At 36.2% G+C, this 22,060-nt stretch overlaps 1 protein-coding gene across 4 annotated transcripts in view; it reads right to left on the minus strand.

Moving 5' to 3' along the window:
* Positions 1 to 19,641, minus strand: part of NCKAP1 (NCK associated protein 1) — a 97,982-nt gene extending 78,341 nt beyond the window's left edge. For 2 of the 4 annotated variants that reach the window (XM_054562457.1, XM_054562456.1), the window contains exons 1-3: positions 19,197 to 19,641; positions 7,192 to 7,209; positions 5,986 to 6,096 (exon numbers count right to left, since the gene is read on the minus strand). In XM_054562457.1, coding sequence (XP_054418432.1) covers positions 5,986 to 6,096; positions 7,192 to 7,209; positions 19,197 to 19,304 — 237 coding nt within the window. In that variant the 5' untranslated portion in view covers positions 19,305 to 19,641. The remainder of the gene's footprint in view (positions 1 to 5,985; positions 6,097 to 7,191; positions 7,210 to 19,196) is intronic. The other 2 variants (XM_054562459.1, XM_054562458.1) reach the window with 1 other exon arrangement.
* Between the last annotated feature and the right edge of the window lie 2,419 nt (positions 19,642 to 22,060).

Below are 22,060 nucleotides of genomic sequence, written 5' to 3' on the forward strand. Positions count from 1 at the left end.
TATTTGTATAGCTCTACTACAAAATACAGTTATTTTTTACCTGATAACATAATAGTTTTTAAAAAGTGTTGATAAGTTTGAGTCTTATCATAAATATAAGACAATATTTGAATAAATGAAAGCTAAGTTAAAACATATCAGGTTGGTTCATTCACTCATCAAACATTTATTCAGTGCCTCTTATGTGCCAATGCTAGCAATAAAATACGGTGTTTAAAAACAGACTCTAACATTATGTCTCTGAACCAACTTTATGGCCAACTGTAATAGTTTTAGAGTTGCTTTATTTTTTTTCTTTCTTTGAGTGACCTTGTGGGTTACTTAAATAAAAATATAATTTACTGTAGTATCTTGTAAGACTGTGTTCCTTGAGAGAGGAGATAATAAACAAAACACAAAATATCCCTGTAAGTTTGCAAACTTAAGTTTCCAATTATTTCAATAATGGCCTGAACCTCAGCCAGCATCCTTCAATTACTCTTGTGGCATTGCTCACTAACAATGTCTTCATCCTTAGGGAGCTCAGACCTGATTCAAAACATACAGGACAGTAATTTATATTATCTTGCCATTACTTTGGGAATCATATCCAAAATTTTACACTGAAATATACAAGAAACAAGATCCATAATGATGCTTTTGTGCCAGATATTTTTACTGTTTCAAGCACTACAAGCTAGACTTCCCAGCAAGATGGTGGATTAGGTAAACAAGGCTCACCTCCTTGCAAAACCACATCAAAATCACAACTTAAATAAAGAACCACCATCACTCAGAAATATCAGAAATCAAGCTGAATAAAAGTCTAACAACTACAGAATTAAAGAAACCATATCCATCCAGCCTGGTAGGAGGGGCAGAGACACAAAACGGGCTGGTGCCACATCCACATGTGATAGATAAAACTTTGGGAGGGATATTTCAGGAGAAAGGCATCCCAGCCCCAAACAAGGCCCCCCAGCCCATGGTTCCAGTGCCAGGAAGTTAAGTCCCCATAACTTCTGACTACAAAACCCAACAAGGATTGAGTTGGTGGGAGAAACTTCTGGAGTCGCAAGCAGTTCCCCTTAAAGAACCCACACACAGACTTACTCAGACTCACTCCCTCTGAGCTCCAGCAATGGGGCTGCAGTTTGAAAGACACCAGTGACATACAGAGAGGAACCAAAATCTTTGGCATTAAGGTGAGAGATGGGAGACAGCTTTCTCCCAGACAGAAAAGCAGGAAAAGGCCACTGTCTCTTTGCTGAGCCCTCTCCATACAGAACTAGAGGGCTGGAAGGTGGTGCCATATCTGAGACTCCATCAACCTGGCTAGCACTGTTTAGTGCAAACATTGCTAGCCCTGGCGATCCCTTGAGACTCCTTCCCACCCAACTTACATGCTCACCAAAACTGTTAACTGTAACTTTTGCATATGAATGGCTGGTCTTAGCTAATACAACACAATTTCCTAAATTCTTTCAAACAAGCAACAGGGGCTTCAGTAAGCCCCCAGACCCTGTACCATGTACTAATTGGCCCCAGGCCTGGCACTAGCAGCAGCCAGCCTAGGTTCACAGCTTGGCTTCACCTGGGAATCTTTAAGCCCAGCACAAGTAGCAGCCACCTCAGATTGCTTTATAGCTCAGGCAGGGTGCCCCTGGACAAAACACAGGTTGGGGCTGACTTTGGCTGCACCACCTGAGACACCCCAAAGCCTGCACACCCAGTGGACAGCTACAGATCACAGTGGAGTAGCACCACCCCGCCCCTGCACAGCTAATCCTCCACGGAGGGCGGAAGCTGGTGGTCAGTAGTCACAGCCAGTCCTTGCAGCTGACTGTCCTGGGTATATCCCTCCCATCGACCTGCCAACAGCAATGAAAGCTCAACTACAAGAGGAGGGTATACTCAGTCCATATGAAGGGCTCACCTCAAGTACCCAGCTTCGTGATGTGGAGGCCATGCCACTGGACCCTACAGGACACCTACTACATTAAGCCATGCTACCAAGAAAAGGAGTCATAGCAGCTTAGCTTTGCCTGGGAATCTCCAAGCCTAATACTGAGAAACAAACACAGAGAGGCTTCCAAAATGAGGAGACAAAGAAACATGGCCCAAATGAAAGGACATAGCAAAAATCCAAAAGAACTAAACAAAATGGAGATAAGCAATCTGTCAGATGCAGAGTTCAAAACAATGGTTATAAGGATGTTGAAAGAACCTAGTGAGGACATCAACCACATAAAAAAGATCCAGTCAGAAATGAAAGACACACTAATTAAAATAAAGAACAATTTATAGGGGAACAACAGTAGAGTGGATGAAGCCGAGAATCAAATCAATGCTTTGGAACATAGGAAGCAAAAAACAACCAATCAGAACAAGAAGAAGAAAAAAGAATCCAAAAAAATTATGAGGATAGTGTAAGCAGCCTCTGGGACAATTTCAAGCATTCCAACATTCACATTATAGGGGTGCCAGAAGGAGAAAAGAAGAGCAAGAAATTGGAAATCTATTTGAAAATATAATGAAAGAAAGCTTCCCTAATTTGGTGAAGGAAATAGGCACGCAAGATGATGAAGCACAGAGTCCCAAACAAGATGGATGCAAAGAAGCCCACTCCAAGACACATTATAATTAAAAATGACAAAGGTTGAAGATAAAGAGAGAATCTTAAAAGCAGCAAGAGAAAAGGAGTCAGCTACCTACAGAGGAGTTCCTATAACACTGTCAGTTGACTTCTCAAAAGAAACTTTGCAGGCTAGAAGGGACTGGCAAGAAATAATCAAAGTCATGAAAAGCAGGGACCTACAGCCAAGATAGCTCTACCCAGCAAAGTTATCATTTAGAATCGAAGAACAGATAAAGACTTTCCCAGACAAGGAAAAACTAAAGGAGTCCATCATCACCAAACCATTCTTATATGAATGTTAAAGGGACTTATTTAAGAAAAAGAAGAATATCAAAACTATGAACAATAAAATGGCAATAAATACGTATCTATCAGCCACAGAATCTAAAAAAAACAAAGTACGCAAAAACAGAGACAGAATTATAGATACAAAGAGCATTTTTAAGGCTGCCAGATGGGAGTGAGGTGTAGGGGAATGGGTGAAGAGCTGAGGGGATTAAGGGGTACAAATAGGTAGTTACAGAATAGCAATGGGGATGTAAAGTACAGTATAGGAAATGGAGTAGTCAAAGAACTTATACACATGACCCATGGACATGAACAATGGGGTGCGGATTGTCTGAGAGAGTAGGGGGTGCTGGGAAGAAGGGGACTAAGGGTGAAAAATCAGAACAACTGTAATAGCATAATCAATAAAATGTAATTTTTAAAATAAAAATAAACAAGCTAGCTTTGGATGTAGAAAGAGGGGTAAATGAAGTTTAAAAATTTTAGGAAAAAGTTTCATAAAATAGTTTTAACATACATCTGAACATTTGCTTAAAATGCCTTTAAAAATTTTTTGGGCAAAACTATTTGTACCTGTTAATAAAATATGGAGTTCCTTAGCCCAGACTTTCCCTAAATCCAAAATTGGGAGGCACAAAAGTTTACACCTGGTCACAAAGGGGCCTGAGTAAGACAGTAAAAGTGAGTCTACAGAGTCCAACTTCATCACTACTGAAGCCAGGTCAGGGACCAATCCTGCTACCTGTCTGCAGTGCCCTCCTTTGTAGTATACCAGACATCCATGTGCCCACAGCTTCTAAAGGGACTGAAAACTATGGGAGCAAGAGCAGTTACCAAATAAACAATCAAAAATTAACAATTTTGGCTGCAAAATATGATTAGGCTTTTTGTAAAGATCCATTTTAGAAAATGTGGGAAAGAGTTTTGCTAGATTTTTCACTGAAACACTCTCTCGCTTTTCTTGAAAAACGCCTTTTTTGCAACTGGGGACAAGTGGTGCTGGTATGAAATGAATCAAAACAGAAAGAGTGCTAAACCAGTAATTCTCCCTGACCCCTGAGATAAAGTAAGCGCATTCTGTGGCGCTTATTTATACAGTACTCAAAACCAGGAATAAGAAGAAAAAATGGTACTGTGATACCAATACCATTTCTTCAGTGCACTTAGTAGACAGAAATCTGAAAGTTCCTATCAACCGCTGATGCTACTGTTATTACTAGTCCTTAAACCTTCATTAACTACACCTGTGAGATTAAAAATAATAATAAAACTGAGCTCCTCATTTCTTATTTCCTAACCCAAGCTGTTTAGGAACTTCTCACAAGAATTGTGAGGCCCAGACTAAAACTGAGATCACAAAACTTTACAAATACCCACGACATAGTACCTAAGCAGAGAAAAGATAACAGAATAGCATTTATTACACAAAACAGCTGTAAAGGTCCTATGGCAAAACTCAAGAGTTTGTGAACAAAACAATCAGAGTAAATTCTAGAAATAGACTTAACATTCAACTACATTGAAAACTGATTTTATAGGTTAAACACAGAATCACCACATGATCCAGCAATCCCACCTCTAGGTATATATATACACAATGAGACAAAAGTAGGTTTACAGTTGTTGGTATGGAAAATAATCAATAACAACACAAGAATAAACTGTTGTTTCACATACAACTATAAACGTACTTTTGCCAACCCTCTATATCCAATGGAAATGAAAACACATGTTCATACAACTTTTACACAAATGTTCATAGCAGCATTATACATAATAGTTAAAAAAGCAGAAACAACTTGAATATCAATCAACTGATGAATGGATAGATGTGGTATAGCCATACAATGTAATATTTTTTGGCAACAGAAAGAAATGAAGTACGGATACATGTTACAACTTGTATAACCCTTGAAAACCTTACACTAAGTAGAATAACCCAGTCTAAAAAACCACACCATATGCTTCTATTTATATGAAAGCTCCAGACTAGGCATTCTGACAGTAGATTAGTGTTTGCCTAGTGCTGGGGGTTGGCTGGAGTGACTGATAATGGGTCCATGTTTTTTTTTTTGGGGGGGGGAGTGATGAAAATATTCTAAAATTGACTGTGGTATATTGGATGCACAATTCTGTAGATGTACTACAAACCACTGAACTGTACACTTTAAATGGCTGAACTGTATGATATGTGACTATCTCACTAAAGCTGTTACTTAAAAATCAACTGTGTGCTGCAAGTTGAGAAGGGAACTAAAACTATTGAAAAACAAACAGCATTATTACTAACAGTTCACCCAGCAAATCAAGAATAGCAAAAATTCCTTATTTACTCTGTAACAAAAGTTTTACTGTCATTAAAATGATTATATATTTAATCAGATCTGGCCAATTTTCTAAGACCTCATACTTCTGAACTATGCTTGCCCTCTGATAAAAATTTACAAACATATTTCTTAAAAGGTTCTCCAAAGAGCTCACAGAGATATTATGACCCATGAAAAGGAGGTGCACTATCTGAAATCAGGAAAACTGTGAATACGACTATATTTAATATACTAGAAAAACTTCCTCATCTGAGAAAAGTTATATGGGATGATAAAGATTTAATACCGTTACCTTGTTACATTATTAAATTTCAAAAATGGGTTTCTTAATTGTAAAGATACAAAAGGAACAAATATATTTTAAAACTAAATTACTACAAACAATACAAACTCTATAAAGACACTAACATCAAAATAAAGTTAAATGTATGACATATGAAAAAAAAAATCCCTAACTAGTCATACAAATATTTGGAATATATATGTATCTATTACCTTACTCTCTGTTGCAACTTGAAAGGGAAGAAGTGTTTAAGAAATTAAGATCTTGTGTTGTTCATAATAAAATGGCAATGTAGCTCACTCTCATTTTTTCCAGTTTCAAGGATACAAGCATCCTTAAGTCCTTAATCAATGTAATTTGTACATCAAAATATAAGAATTAGATAAATAAGAGCTACTTCAAGCATTCTACTGACCATTACTTTCCCTTGATGGTTAAAATCAAGTAATACAAAAATTTACGTGACTTACATTGTTGTTGCGGGTTTCTACAGCAGGGAACTTTCTGACTATGAATTTCACAGCAGATTCCAGATTTTTGTCAATAAGGTAGGATGGTTTTGCCTTGGGGTCTCCACAAGCCTATAAAACAACAGTAATAAAAAAAGTGAAATGCATCCCTCTAAAACCAAGGAACAATAGCAAATCTGTAATCAGAATTCAGAGATATTTATTGTTTTTGGTGAGCAGGTGATAAAATGAATAGGCAAAGTGCAGGGATTATCACAGCTGAAATATGCAATGGGAGACAGTACAGAGATGTTCTTCTACTGAAAAAAAAATGCATGGAAAGTTTTAAAGCAGTTAGCGCAGAACAGCAGTGAAGGAAAAAGCTCAAACCTAAAAAAAAAAAAAGAAAAAAGAAAAGAAAGAAAGGAAAGAAAAAAAGTTCTTGATTTGAGGTAGGATTGTATTCATCTGAAGCTAATAAAATATTACAAAATTAAATATTCAGTAAAATACTGGAAATGTTTCTTTCTAAGTGTTATACAATAAAAGCTTATGTTTAAATGTCTTTTACAAAATGTTTTCCTTGTTCACTATAAACATTTTAATACAAGAGCCCTAGTTCAAAAGAACTGGAAGCTGCTAAAATTGTTTTTACAGTACTAAAGTGTGTTGCCTATTCCTCTAAACATCTGAGTTCCAGCAGTGTTTTCCATCATACCAGCAGCACTTCAAACAATAAATCTACATCTGTTCTATATATATATATATATTTATCCTACACACAAAACAAATGGAAATGTTTACATTTTGACCACATCAGCAGTACAGCATTCTCTATAGTAAACTGTAAAATATTACATAAATGTAAAGTATTACTATTAGAAAGAACTTTTTATCTGAACTATTAGCAATACAGAACATAATCTTCAATATTGTTCACTGTTTCATTATGTGACATTTAATTAATTGCTTGCTAGCCAGACATTATTTCTTACGGAATTACTAACATTATTACATTCCTATTTAACTTCCTGCATTTTAAAAAGGATGTGTCCTGTGAGAATTTATATCCCTCTACTACATATGAGAAAATACAGCATTACAACTTAATGTTTTTTCATTGTTTACTATAGCTATGTTGTGGATTGCAGAAAGAGAAGTTATGAAACATGAAACTGATCTGAAAGCGGGCAAGCGGGCAGAGGGAAGGTGAAAAGCTTTGCAAACCTTCCAAACTTGTCCTTGCTGGGGAAGCATTGTAATAAAAAGAGAGAAAATTACGTGTAAACAATGATGGTCAAGCTATAACATACGTTTCAGCAGAGAACTTATGCACTGCATACTATGAATACCAGAACAAGATTAGAACTATATGGTGCTACAATTTTAAAGGTATTCTAAGTAGCAAGTTGTAGTATACAATAAAGTCACAGAGTTTATACTACTCATATATATTTAAATACTGCATCAGGGTACAACCATGTCAGTTTCTTGGTGCTCTTTCTGATTCAACGTAAAATATTTTTGGAAGGAAAAATAACGACTACATGCAACTATAAAAACAGGAGCAAAACTGTGAAATTTTACATACCTTAAAAAGAAACGGTAGCCACGAATCAGAATAAATCATTATTGGGTGACTTGCATTTCAACTCAAATTGAAACTATTTCTCAAATATCACCTAACTCCTTTCCAAGCCAAATTATAAAAATCAAAGCAAACATTCCCATATTTTCCAAATGGAAATAGGAATGCAGTGAGAATTCTGTTAATTTTCACACATAATAAGATACAACAAAATTAACTTTAAGAAATTTAGAACTTCATAATCTTTAACCAAATTGACACAAAGCTGCTATGTAAATTCCATTTCAACATCATAAATATTAAAATATATCTGACTTCTCAGAATAGACTCTCATTGTTTAATGTATTATTTCTTACAAATTAATCTTTCAATTAATCCACTTCCAAAAATATTACACTATAAAATAACAATAACTAAGAACTACATAAGTGAGAGAATTTGTCCCAATAAATATAGCTACAGATTAGCATTTCCTTACATCAGTGATACAATGAAAATCAAATTTCATAAACAAGACTGAGGTAGTGCAAAATCCTAAAATGATTTCAAATTATGTTCAGTTTTTTAATGACATATATCTTTCACATTCTAATTACTTAAAAAATCAGCTATCCATTCTAAGAATATTAGTGATTACTAAATAGTAAAAATGATAACCTACCATCCTCACTTCCCATGATCATAAATTTTACTGTGTAAGAATTTAATCAACTAAAGAAGGGAAACTCAATTTTTATACTGACTGTACATTGAAATGACATATTGGGTTAAAAAAAACTTAAGTAACTAAAAATATATATTGAGCAGCTCTTCCTTCTTACACTGAAAACAAAAGGAATGCAGTTTCATTTCATTGGAAAAAATAAATGGTTGTATAATCTTCTTTCCTTGGAATTGATTTACCTTTTCCCCACACTGCTCAGTAAATTTTATTTTTTCTGAAGCCAACCCACTTGATTTACTTACTTAATGCCAATAGAGACACGTGTGGGGGGATACTGAGACAAAAAAGAAAAAAATAAACAATGACTTGACAAAAGCTAACATCTATATAAATACACCCTGGCAAAGAGCCATACTTACTAATTCACTTAAGAAGGATTTCCTACTATATTAAAGCAGGAGAGCAAAATTACAACTAACTAGATGTCTCAGTTTATAACAATTACTCCTCTTCTCCACCCTAACTCATTTTTCATTTTGAAAAATTGAGAAATTTCATTTTGAAGGTAAAGTAACCATAGACAACCTATACTTAAGAACATAGCATGCAGGTGGTACAACTGAAAGCCTATCTCATCCTACTACAGCTACAATATTATACAAAATTAATCTTTCACTCTTAAAAGCATCACCTTTTGAAGTACCACATTTAAGAAAATGATATGTACTACTATATCTAGTTACCAATACATTTTAGACTAATACAGTATGTTTCAGACAGGTTTACCAAGAAGATTAAATCAAAAGATTTGACAAATTACCAATTCAATTAAATAAAATTTGAGTACTTCTATCCTCCCAACACCACCCTCCCAAAAAAGAAGGACTACACGGCAAGATTACATGTCAATTCCTGAATCTTACAGCCCTACTTTCCCGTACAAATAAGGGAACTATATCTAAACCACAGTATTTAAAAAGAAGTCACCACCCCAAAAACTTACTTATGTTTCACTTTATCTTGACTCAGAATGCTTTCACAATGCATAAAATAGTATAATATAAAATTCTAGTATCAAAAGCAAATTTAAATATTTATAAATTTAAATTTCCAGTTTTCAGAATAGATATTTTATCTTTTATGAGTATTCTAATTACATCTGAATTCAATAAACTTAGGACTATTTAATGTGACAGATAAAATTATACTGTTAAAGGAAATACTTACATATAATAATTACGAACTTTATCTGAGTCCAGTAGATCACAACCCATTATGACCTTAGGCAAGTTGCTTAACACCGGAGCCTCAGTTGTCTAATCCATAAATTGAAGACACTACTACTACTACTACAACTACAACTACAACAACATACTTATCAAGTCGATTCAGCATTTTAAAGGATAAAATTCATATAAAATGCTTATTCCAGTGCCTGGCACATAAGTACTTAATAAATAAGCTCTAAATAATTATCTTCTATTTTTAAAACAAAACTTTTCAAAACACATGGATATTTAGAGTGAGTTCCCAGTTATCAAAATAAGATTTCCATTTAACCAATTCCAGGCTAGTATTGATTGTCAATTCAGTTATCTCCAAGTTCATTTTTTCACAAAACATAAATACAATGTTATCACCAAAAATAAAGAACAAAGATGTTACAGAAAACCCCATAATATTTTATTCAGGCCACAAAAAGTCTTTGACTAAAAACCTCAACACCAGACTTTATCTGAATTATGTCACGAAAGGGGTATAAAATACAAAATGTGACCAATTTATGCTAGGAAAAGGAATTTAATTTTACTCAATAAATAAGAAATATAGTTTTTAAAGAAGGCTTTGCAAAATTGAAGGCATACAGAGACCAAGATTTCCCCTGAGTCTTCAACAAACTGAAATTAATGCCTAGAGGAATAATGGGAATCATCTAAAATCATGGACTATAAAAACAACTTACCTATCATTATTTTATAATTTTAAAAAGAATGAAAGTTTCATAGTGTGAAACTTTTCAATAAATATTGGAAAATCTATCACGGCAAAACAAGCCTCAAATTCTCAAATTTCTGCTTAAGTTTCCAATTATTTTCTTATGTGTACCACCTATATTTTGGCCAACCAACCTGCTTTGAATTCTCCCTTGAGCTTCGGTAGGTGAAAGGAGAAAAAAAAAAAAAGAGAAAGAAAAAAAAGTAGTAATCCACTGCTAGAGTTTGGATTAAGAGGCTTGAGAGAAAAGTATAATGAAATTATGGGAAATGCTTTAAAATTAATGTAATTCATCAACAACTACCTCTTAATTAGAGCCAATCATTGTAAATTTAAAGACATACAAATTAGAGTTTTTTTATTAAGCATTAAGTTCTGAAACAATCATGAACCTAAGAATATTTCAACCCACTTTATATTTCAAAATTCATTATTAAAAATTTTAGTGATTCAAATGAGATATTAATTACTATTCAATTCACAAGATATCTCTGTCACTGTTGTCCTTAAACAGTTTTCAGCTTCCAATATACAGAAACATCTCAGTTTATTAAAAAAAAAAGTTACAGTTTTTTAAAACTGTTATATCAGGTCATATTTTTACTGTTCTAAAAAAGTTGCTCTTTAAATGACTATTTAAGAATACACTTCTGAAATATAGTTATTTTATAGTTATTTTGTACTAGCAATAACTTGATAAACTGTAATTTCAGGTAGTTAAAAGGAATAGTTAAGAAACATTTCCTAAAAATGGTCTTGAGCTAGATTTAATAGAAAGTGTCACTGTTTCAAGCCCCAGAAATAGAGTAACATTAGCAACTAATAATACTGCCAGCTAATAATATTTACTCACTTCTTAACTCTTATGCCACACACTATACTTGCACTTTATATGAATTTACTCATTTAATTCTCAACTTTACAAAGTTAAAAAGTATTCCACATGTGGAATATGTATTTAAGACTGCAAGAATTAGAATCAATAAGAATAGCATAGCTTTGAGAACATATATATACATATAAATAAAAATACATATATATAATAGGAGCCTACCAGAAGCTGAGAGCAAATAAGTACTATGTAGATGGTTTAGCTAGTAAAAGCCTATGTGCAAGCCATCATTCCAGAAAATTAGCTACACCCCGGAAAACAAAATTAAATCACCAGTGAACAATTATCAGAAAAAAGAAATCAGAGGTTCTAATAACTTACATTTTATTTATCTTAATGGTTCATAACATCAGAACCACTTCAGGGGCTTTTTCTTATTATTCAGTGTGTTGGGTCAATATCTAGATGTGTGTATTTTTTAAAATCTTCCATAATTATTATATATTTTATATACCTAAGAACCACAGGTCTCTTCAATTTACAAATAAAGAAATTGTAACCCAGAAAGGCTAAATAACTTATCCAAAGTTAAAAAAAAAATGTCAAAGCTTTATCTAGAATCTACCAGCTCTCTCAATCGACATAAACTGCAAGTATGGAATATGATAATAAAGATTAGAGGCTTAATGCCTGCAAAGAGGACATTAGACATTACTAAGATATTTTATAACCTTGTGTATTTTGTTTCCTTTTTTAATCCTTATGGGAAGATATATTTCTTGATTTTAAAGAGGGGGACAAGGGGAAAGGATGAGGAAGAGGGGGAGGGCGTGAGTGGGGAAGAGGGAAGAGGGAGTTTGCCTCCCATACTTGGGTTGCCCAAACCCATATCCCAGGTATGGGCTCTGATGGGGAATCAAACCTGCAACCTTTAGGTGTACAGGTCAAAGCTCCAACCAACTGAGCCACTAGGTCAGGGTCTATTTTGTATCTTGATATAGTCTACTGAATAAAAGTTCTGGAATCTTAAATGACTGGATACTCCTTGTCATTGCCTGGATGAAGTTTGTACTCATACTTGAAAGTCAACACAAATATAATGATCTTTTTCCTCCCATCTCCCACAGACTGGAATTTTGGACTCCCTTCTCAAGACTCCCACAACCACACTTATACACTGCACGTTAGTTAAATATCTGTCCATTGCTCCCACCCACTAAGCAATGGACTTGTTGGCAATGGAGACTGGAGATTGCATCTTAATGTACAAGTACGTTTCCCTGTATCCAGGAAGACATTCAATAAATGAAGAATAAATGAATGAGTGAAAAGGAAACCTTCAATATTTGAAACTAACAGAAACAGTTCAATGACATAAAATAGCTTTAAAGATGCAGTTTTATTGCTGTTCAGTATCTACAATAATCAACTATGCAATATGAAAGTATTTTCCAGTATAGGCTCTTTTACTTAAAACATGTACACCTCACTTACAAACTAATCATTCAAAAGCTTATGAAATTTGACTTAATTAAGTAAAACATTTCAACAATATTTGAAGAAATGATTAGATTGTCTCATCACTGTCAGATTAAGTAAACAACTTACCAAAGTCTAAATACAGTATTGCAAATTTCTAATAGGATCAAAATTGAGAAGATTTTTCTACATTTACTAATAAATGCAATGCTAAAACCAGTCAACAAAACAAAACAGCACATCCTGGGACTAGAAAAGAGTGCTAGTAATTATGCTAAGTCCAAGTGAGAAAGAAACAAACTTACTAGATGTGCTTGCTCCCTTAACTGCATGTCTTATATTTCATGTTGCAAGATTATTCAATGCGGAATTGTTAACATTTAACTAGAATTCAAAATGTAAAATGAATAAAAGTATATCCAAAATTTAAAAGTTAAAAACAAAATATCTCCATGTGAGTGTCCTTAAAATTAAGGAAGATAAATACTATTTTGCTGTTTCTTTTAGTTTACACCTTCCTTTTTGCATTATATGTAGTTTTCCCCCAGTTTAAGCAAAATTTCCTGTTTATTTTCTTTAGTATTACTTGTATGGTTAGTACTTTCAGTTTGTATATTTTAATATGTCAGAGACTAAACTTTAAAAACAATCACAAAGGAAAAATGTATAAACATGAAAAGTAAATATAAATATATTTTCCCAAAATTGTTTGAAAAATTGAATTTTAAAATTCCTAATTCTAAACTATTCCTAATTTTAATACATTACAAGGCTAAACAGAAGTTTCCATTGATAATCACTCTGATGTACTGATAGTATAATCTTAATGGTGTTTTCACATACATCATATAAAATTCATACAAAAAGTAATCTACAGTAAAGAGGAAAAGTTATTTCAGCAATATAATTACTTATTTCTTTAAGGTTATTGTGTGTCTTCAAAATTTAATTATATCTCCCACAAAAATTTCACTAATGAATATAAATCTAATTGCAAAAATAATTAAGAGATCCCATTCAAGGTCCAAGAAAGAAAGATGCCAATCCAAATCCTTATTTTCTACAGTAAGAATTGGACAAATTACTTAACCACTACAGTTCAGTTGCTTTATCTATAAAATAGGTACCTACATCACAGATATAAAGACAAATAAAAAATTCCAAATACTTAACATATAGCAAAGTCTCATTAAATGGCAGCTGGCATTACTTTTATTACATATATTTCTATTAGACATAAAGAAGTGAAACTATTTTATTCCAGTAACATACAAAATGTACATCTAATAAACCTCACCCAAAATTATTATTGAAATTTTACCTAATACTAACATTGCTAGCAAATTATCAAACAAGAATATGAATTAGATTTTTCAATCATCCTAACCAGTAAGGACAAGAACTTCAACACAAATTAACCTTTTCACCTGGGCCTCATTTTTAACATTGGAGGTAGCTAGCTAAGTAAGTCCACTGGTTTTATTTTCGTAAAATGTAAGTATGCAAGCAAATGATTAGGACTCCAATTTCATTTATATGTAAACTGCACCATGCTTCTTCAATTGCATTTTTTCCAAAGAATTTAATTTAATAAAAATATAGTAAAATACTCACACACGTTAGCAATTGTACAGAAAAGGGTGTAAGTATATACGGCTTATTTTTAAAAGTGAGAAAAGGCAGGCAGAGAATTTTTGAAGTCATACATTTCTGTTATGTTTTAGTTTTTGACAATAAACATGTTACTTTTGCAATTATTAAGAAAATGTAATATTTAAATCATTTAGCAATTCCACAAAGAAAACACAAGATAATCTATCATTGATACTTCAAAAACTAAAAATAACTTCCTTAAGTATTTTTCTCCTTACCTACCATCCAGTATAACAAGAATTATCAAATCCTCATTTACACAAGCAGCTTCCTTGAAAAATTAGATTACAGCCTTGGCCAGTGTGGCTCAGTTGGTTGGAGTGTTGTCCCATGCACTAAATGGCTGTGGGTTGAATTCTTGGTCAGGGCACATGCCTAGGTTGTGGGTTCCATCCCGGGTTAGGGAGCCTACCTATTGATCTTTCTTCCTTTCCTTTCCCCTCCCTTCCTCTTCCCCTCAAAAAAAGCAATGAAAAAAATGTCCTCGGGTGAGGATTAAAAAAAAAAAGAAGAAAATTAAAGTTACAGACATAATAGGATTTGTTTAAATAAAAAATATTTAAATTCATATTTACGGAAAGAAAATGTTTTATTCTTAATATGTTTAAGGCTCTTGATAATGAAATACCACTGGGATCAAAAAGAAAAAAAAACGCTTATAGTAATAACAATTTATTAGTCTAGAGCGTGCCACAATCCAATCCTTAGAACATATTCTAAGCTCCTGACTGACCAACAGAAAAAAATATCCTAAACGAAGAGAAACATAACATGAAATGGAGGGTCGAAGCTGGGTGTCCTCTCTTTACCTTGCACTGCACCTCTTATATGCATTTATTTTCCATTAGATAAGCAGATACCAGCTAATAACTTTCACTGTTACACTGCTATTCTATTAATGGTTTTCTTCATGAAATAAATATATCCATAATCATGGGGAAAGAGCTATGGAGGAAAAAATATTGCTCTAATCAAAAAGTAAAAATGTGTTGAAATCTGCAAAAATATTTCATTAAAAAAAAAAAGTTTGGATGTGTCTTTTCTGTCCTTTAGAGTTGAGATAATTTAGCAAGAGAAAAAATATGCAAGTATTTACTGAGACCTTTTCATTTTTTAGTACAGTTACCAAGTTCATGTTGGTGATGATATAGGAAAAGAAGAGGAAAAAAAAACAAGAAAAAGTAAATAAGAAAAAAACTTGTAAACTCACCAAAACTGTTTTCTTTTGGAAGTTGGGAATGTATGTGTTTGCTAAACAGCAGTAAAATTTCAGAAAAACACATGCTGCCCAAAAGATTGCTGAGACTCCTAAATAAATACTATCTTACACATATACACAATTAAACAATTTTCACATTGTTATACTAAACTGAGCTAACTTCTCTCCCACTACTTCACAATGAACTTGTAAAGATAACATAATCAGAGCTGGAATCAACTTTATTGTTCCCTTCACAGTTACTTTGCTCCCATTTCAGCAATGAGGGGAAATGAAGCTCCCAGGAGTAAAGACACCCACTCAATGTTAAAGAACTCTCAGTGACAGACTGAAGATTGGAAAGCAGGTCTCCTAACTTCTCGTCCAATACTCTTCACCACCATCACCACACTGCTTGCCATGCCACATTGACAGATACAAAAGCAGCCTGAAAAAAATACTAAAAATCACTACATAAAGTCTAGAAAAGGGAAGGCATATTTTTAATAGAAAATAAAACTTTAAAGGATTCAGAAACAAATAAATTTAAATGTAAAACTACCTACCACTTTCACACCTTTCCCTAAAATCCTTTTGTGTTCCTACATCCCTGATTAGACAAGTTCCTTAAAATTTCCATAACCTGTACATATTAAGACCTCAAAAATTTTCCAACTGATGAAATTTTCCCTTTTTAAAGCAAATGGAAATCATTTTCCAATAACCAACCATGTTACATTCCCCCTAATGAGCATTAAAGCACATTACTCTTTTTTTTTTTAATCCTCACTCGGGGATATATTTATTGATTTTAGAGAGAGGGGATGAGGGAGAGACAAGCATCAATGTGAGAAACATCCATCAGTTGTCTCCTGTATTCCCCAAATGGGGATCGAATCTGCAATGTAGGTTTGTGCCGTGACGTGGGATCAAACCCATAACTTCTGCTGTATAGACAACACTCCACAATCAACTGAGCCACCCAGCCAGAGCTAAAGCACATTATTCTTGATTATAGGTCAATGAAGTATTTTTCATTCGGTATACTCACTAAAATATTCCACTGCACACTTTCAATTAAAACAGAGCAAAATAATCAGATCTGATGGACAATCTAATGCACACATGCATGAATTAAAACATGATAATTGACTGGCAGATATATATTATATGGTAGGTTTTTTTGAGGACTACATGAGACTAAGATTGAAAAGATTATATGGTTTATACTGTCATAAAAATGCAGACAGCATGAACCTTAGAAACACATGGTGAACAGATCTTACTCATTTTTTTTTTGGCAAGATTTTTGAACAAATGTTTCAATTCCTAGCCAGCAGGGAAGGCATGCCAGTCTTACAGACACCTCTACATAGGCTGAAAGATTCAAAATCTATCTGATGTATTTGTATGCAGAATTACACAAGGAGAGAAACCCAAATCTACAGTTATTAAAACTAGAGCAAAATTTTATATATATACACACACACATTTATATATATGTTAAGTATATATAGTAGATATTATATTATCTATTTTAACAAGGCCTAAATGAAGGCTTCATGGACCAGGTAAAAAAATCAAAGTATTGGTCACATGGCATAGTAAGGTTGCGCCTGATTGGTTAATTCTTGGTATCAGGAATCCTAGTATACAAGCACAGGCACCTGATTTTTTAAAACATAGCTTTGGAGCAAAATGGGTAAGTAATTACTATTATTATACTAGTTATTCAAAAATCAGGCAAGGTAGACAAAATATTCCTCAACAAAAACTATAACTATGTGTTAAGTGCTAAAATAAAACATTTCAGTAACTCAAAATATTCAGCACTTGGATATAATGATTACATTCAACTTATTTTAAATTTTGATAGTTCGATTAAAACAAGAGCCTAGTTTCTCAAAACAGGAAGTGAAAGAAAATATGCTTTTGAGAAATAGCAGTGTACTGCAATTATAAAAACTCAAATGCCTAGAACTTAATCTTATATAATTTAAAAGGTGGAATATGTAAAGTATGAACACATTTATACTATAAAAATGTTTAATGAATGGTTGAAAAAAGGTATTTCGTCCAATTAACCAAACCACTTTTGATGTTACTCTCACTTCCTCTTCTGGAAACCATCATAACCATTTCCTTTAACCACAATACCGCAGGTCTAGTAACTTTTAGTAATGTTTAGTAATGCTCGCTTTTTTGGATAAAGTTCATATAAGAACCAATTTCGAGGTCTGTTAAGGAGTATGTAACCTCACAAAAATGTTCAGGTCAATGCAACCTCTAAGTAACACTATCTAAACATAAATTATTCCCAAGCTATATAAATTTATAACCAAGATTCTGGTAAACACAGAGGGCTTCTTTGCAATGACACTGAGTCCCTGCCACAGAAAATGTAACAAACTGAACAGGCACTTTCCTCCTCAGACTGCCATCCCATTTAGAGGCAGTCAATCCTCTTTCATACAGCTGAGCAACTGGAACCTAGCTATCCTTATACAAAATTTTTCACCATTAAGCCAGGGCAGTATTCTCCTTTCGAATTACAGAGTCTGCAACAAACTGTTGAAGTAAACCAACACTTTACTTCACTTTTACACTTTAACCCTACGATATAAATTTCAAAAAAATACTTATTTCAGCATCCCTAATTTACAAGCATTGTCATTCTATTGCTATAATTAAACTAAAAGGAAATATTCACGACATAGTAAAAAAAGCCAACAATAATTATGAAGAAACGATATCAAGTCCACATTGGAAACTCTAAGGATCTATACTGTATTAAAAATATCTCTTCTTTTTCTCTTTATCAAATTCTTTAAACTTACTGACCTTGTTTCACAAGAGAAAAGATTTTGGTTCCTTTCTCCTTCGATAAATTAATATGTACTTGTTCTATCTTTACATCTGTTTTTCTTAACTCCAACTCAGGCTAACAGTCCTTAATCTGCTGAAGCTATGTCAAGACTTTCAATGGGCCTATTAGCTCTAGTTACTCAAATTATCAGAATATGCTATATATCAGTGGTACAGCAATGTATTTACAGCTTATCTGTACGCACACCAAACTTTAAGGTGTTTTGGGACTATCAGACAGGGTTGGAATAACGAAGACGAGGAGGAAGGAAGAGGGAAGAGCGAGAAGGTTGTTATTCCTGTTCTAGTGACTCACAGCCCATAAGTATTTCAGAAGAAAATTGGTTCCACCCTCTCTTCACCCTCCTCTTCACCTTCTAAATGAAATAACTGCAAATCGTCAACACGCTCTCACACGGCTTTTACCTAGCAATCTAAAATAAAGTGGCAAAGTGAAAGGGATGCGGAGTTCACCCCGATTAGCCATCCCTTTCCCACATTCCCACACTTGTACACCCAAAAATTTAGGAAAAAATTGCTATCACCTCCGCCAGATTCTTACCATTCAACCTTAGTTATGGAACATCCAAGTTTTCCTTCCCCCACCCCAATCCTGTCCACCCACCACCCTCCCTTTCCCGTTGACCCCGTCCCTGGGGCAAGGGCGCCGGTGAGGGGGCGGCAGCGGCGGCGCCCTCACCCGGCGCCGGGCCGGCCCAATCCCGCCGCCGGGAGCGGGGAAATGGCTTCTCAGCCTCCGGCCGGCCAGCGAGCCGCCGGGGGAGGCGCCCGGGACTCCACATTAGGCCGCGGCGCCTCCCGGGAACCCTGAGTCGGGCCCGGGCCGGGCCCGACGCGGCGATGCCGTGATTTCAGCCCAGGGCGCCGCCCGCCGCCCGCCGCCCGCACTCCCGGCCCGCCAGCCCCGCCGCCGCGGCCTCGCCGGCCCGTGCGCACCTTCTTGATGTTGTAGAGGCGGGTGAGCATGCCGACGCCCCGATCGTTGAGGATGGTGAGCTTCTCCGCCAGCTTCTGCTGACTGGGCTGCAGCACGGAGCGCGACATGGTGAAGCTGGTGGTAGCGGTGCCGCCGCCGGCCTCCTCGCGCCCAGTCACCGGCCCGCGGCCGCCGCAACCTCTCTGGGGCCTCCTCCCCTCCCGCCCGCGACCTCCGCCTCAGGGGAGCGCGCCCATGGCCCTTGCTCCCCAATTTCGCACGGGTGACAGAGCGAGCAGCGGCGGACGCCTAGGGGGCCCTTCCCCCGCAGCCTCCTTCCTTTCGCCCGCCGCCCTTCGGTCCCCAGCCCCCACCGAGCCGCCTTCCCGGGCTCCTCCACTAGGTGTGGCGGCGGCAGCGGCGGCGGCGGCGGCGGCAGCGTCTCCGCCGGCTGAGAACGAGGCCGCTTCCCGCAGCCCCGGACGAGCGGTCGGTCACCTGATCGACCGCGCCGGCGCCCCCACGAGGCCGGACGGGGAACTGCGCCTCAGGGCCCTCTCCCTCTCCGCCTCGTCAAGCTGCCTCCGGCGCCGGCCCAGACCTTTCGTGGCCCGCCCACTGCTTCTGTTTTTGGCCTGGGAGCCCTAAACCTGGATCCAGTAAGGGAGTCACATTTCTACACTCGTCTGACTTCGCTCCACACTCCTCTCCTTCAGGTTCCCAAAAGTTGTCTCCCGCACCACCTCCCTAAAGAAACTAGCAGAAGCCCGGGGGTGGGATTGGGGGAGGGTACTGGTTTCGGGAGAGTTTCGCCCAAGAGTGGGCTGGTGGCTCCACGCTCTTTTCCTCCCACTGTTTGACAGACGCTCCCCGCCGAACACAGCAGCAGTCGTGCTCGGCGTAGTGGGGATCGCTTCTCCCCATCCCGTCCCAAGTTCTCCTCCTCTAGGCGGTTCGTGAGACAGGAGGTCGGAAGCGAGGGCAACTCAAGTTCCTGAGATAATGCGAATCCGGAATTTGTCTGCGAGAAGCACCCATCCGGAGAAGACGCAAACAGAGTCCCTGGCATGGGGGCGGCAAAAAAATAAATTCTTATTCAAAGAGTGAAGGAACGCTCCTCCCCCCCCCCCCGCCCCCGGCCTCCACCTTGAATCCCACCCCTTCTTGGAAACTTTCTACTACTTTTCCATCTCACGTTTTTCTTTTCTTTATAGCCACACTCCAAAAGTTACTCCTTTTGGTCAAATAATTAGATATGGTTCCAGAAGAAATAAACGGCACAGGTAAATCGACTGGAGCTAGGAATTCCAGACAAGGGGATTCAAACTTCCTTGATATTTTTGTCCTTAATTTCCTTCGATGTGCTCAATTTTTCTATTATATTCATTGATTTTTTAAGTGAATGACAAAATGTTCTGCCACCTTCTAAAAAAGACATTCTAAGAGTAAGGATATCATTGGATTGATCAAAATGCTTTATGAGGAAATCGTGATGAATAGTTTTTAAAGCATTTTTTAAAAATACTGGTATATGTGTTTTCCTACGAAGATCTTCATTTTACTAGCCCAAGGAGAGAAAGGGGGCGGGCTGAAAGGATTTTATTTAAAAGGCATTAAAAGAGCCCTGCATCCACCAGAAGATCTTGAAGTTCTATACATAGGACTTAATGACCTTGAATGAAGCCTTTGTGACTAAAGATTTCTTTATGATTTTTTTTAAACATACACACTAGAGAGGTCACCTAATAAGCTACTGTAAGTCAATAACACATGAGAGGGTTTAATTTATCTGGTTACTTTTCAACCTGATGGTTAAGATTTTAATTTAGAGGAAGCAAGCATCTGGAGCTTAAGATAGCACTGCCCTGGCAGGTAGCTTAGTTGGTTAGAGTGCTGTGGCCCCCATCTCTGGTCAGAGCACATAAAAAGAGCAACCAGAAGCAACGAATGAATGCACAGCTAAGTGAAGCAACAAATTCAAGGTCGGTCTCTCTCTTCCCATCTCCCTAAAATCAACAAATTTATTTTTTTAAAAAAGGATTGTGAGAACAGACCTGGGCAAAGCCAGGCTGCATGAGGAGTTTGGGGCAGTCAAACAAGAAAACTGAAAGGTGTTGAATGTTGAAGGAAAGATGTACTCTTTTAGAGGACCAAAACAAATTTAACCAGAGGCAGAATTACAGAGCCCTACCATCGAAAGCTTCCATCATTTTCTAGTTTTTCAAAAATGCTGTATAGAGAAAAGAAGAAAATGGTACCATACTACAATTTGAATACAACTATCACCCCTCAGGAAAAGCCTCCATTATGTTTTCATTTGAACTTGAACACCTCTAGCTGCCTGCAATTCAGCTCCCTATAGAGGAGAACACTGTAGATACTCATCTCATTAGTATTCAATTTTTATTGTTACTAATTTTTTGACATATTGGCCCTAGACTGAATGGAATATGTCTATTTGAATAAAAGAGAATAGGTCTAGATGAAGTATTCACAATTTTTGCATTTCTCTACATTTTACATCAAAAAGCATTTTATTATTAAGATCCAACCCTTTGCCTGGCTGATGTGGCTATATGCATTAAGTGCCCACCTGTGAATAGAAAGGTTGCTGGTTCAATTCCCAGTCAGGACACGTGCCTAGGTTGCAGGCCAGGCCCCCAGTTGGGGGTGTGCGAGATGCAGGTAATTGATGGGTCTTAAACACAGATGTTTCTCTCCCTCTCTTTCTCCCTTCCCTCTCTCTAAAAAGAAATAAATAAACATTTTTTTTAAATCCAACCTTTTTCAAGTTGCCTGTATGTGTAATATAAAGTGTATCATTAGTGCCTTATAATTTGTGAGCAATAATCATGTATTTTACCATGCCAGTATGATTATAAGG

Source organism: Pteronotus mesoamericanus, unplaced genomic scaffold (assembly GCF_021234165.1).
Source record: "Pteronotus mesoamericanus isolate MK-2021 breed Mesoamerican mustached bat unplaced genomic scaffold, CSHL_Meso_final scaffold_651, whole genome shotgun sequence".
Lineage (NCBI taxonomy): Eukaryota > Metazoa > Chordata > Mammalia > Chiroptera > Mormoopidae > Pteronotus > Pteronotus mesoamericanus.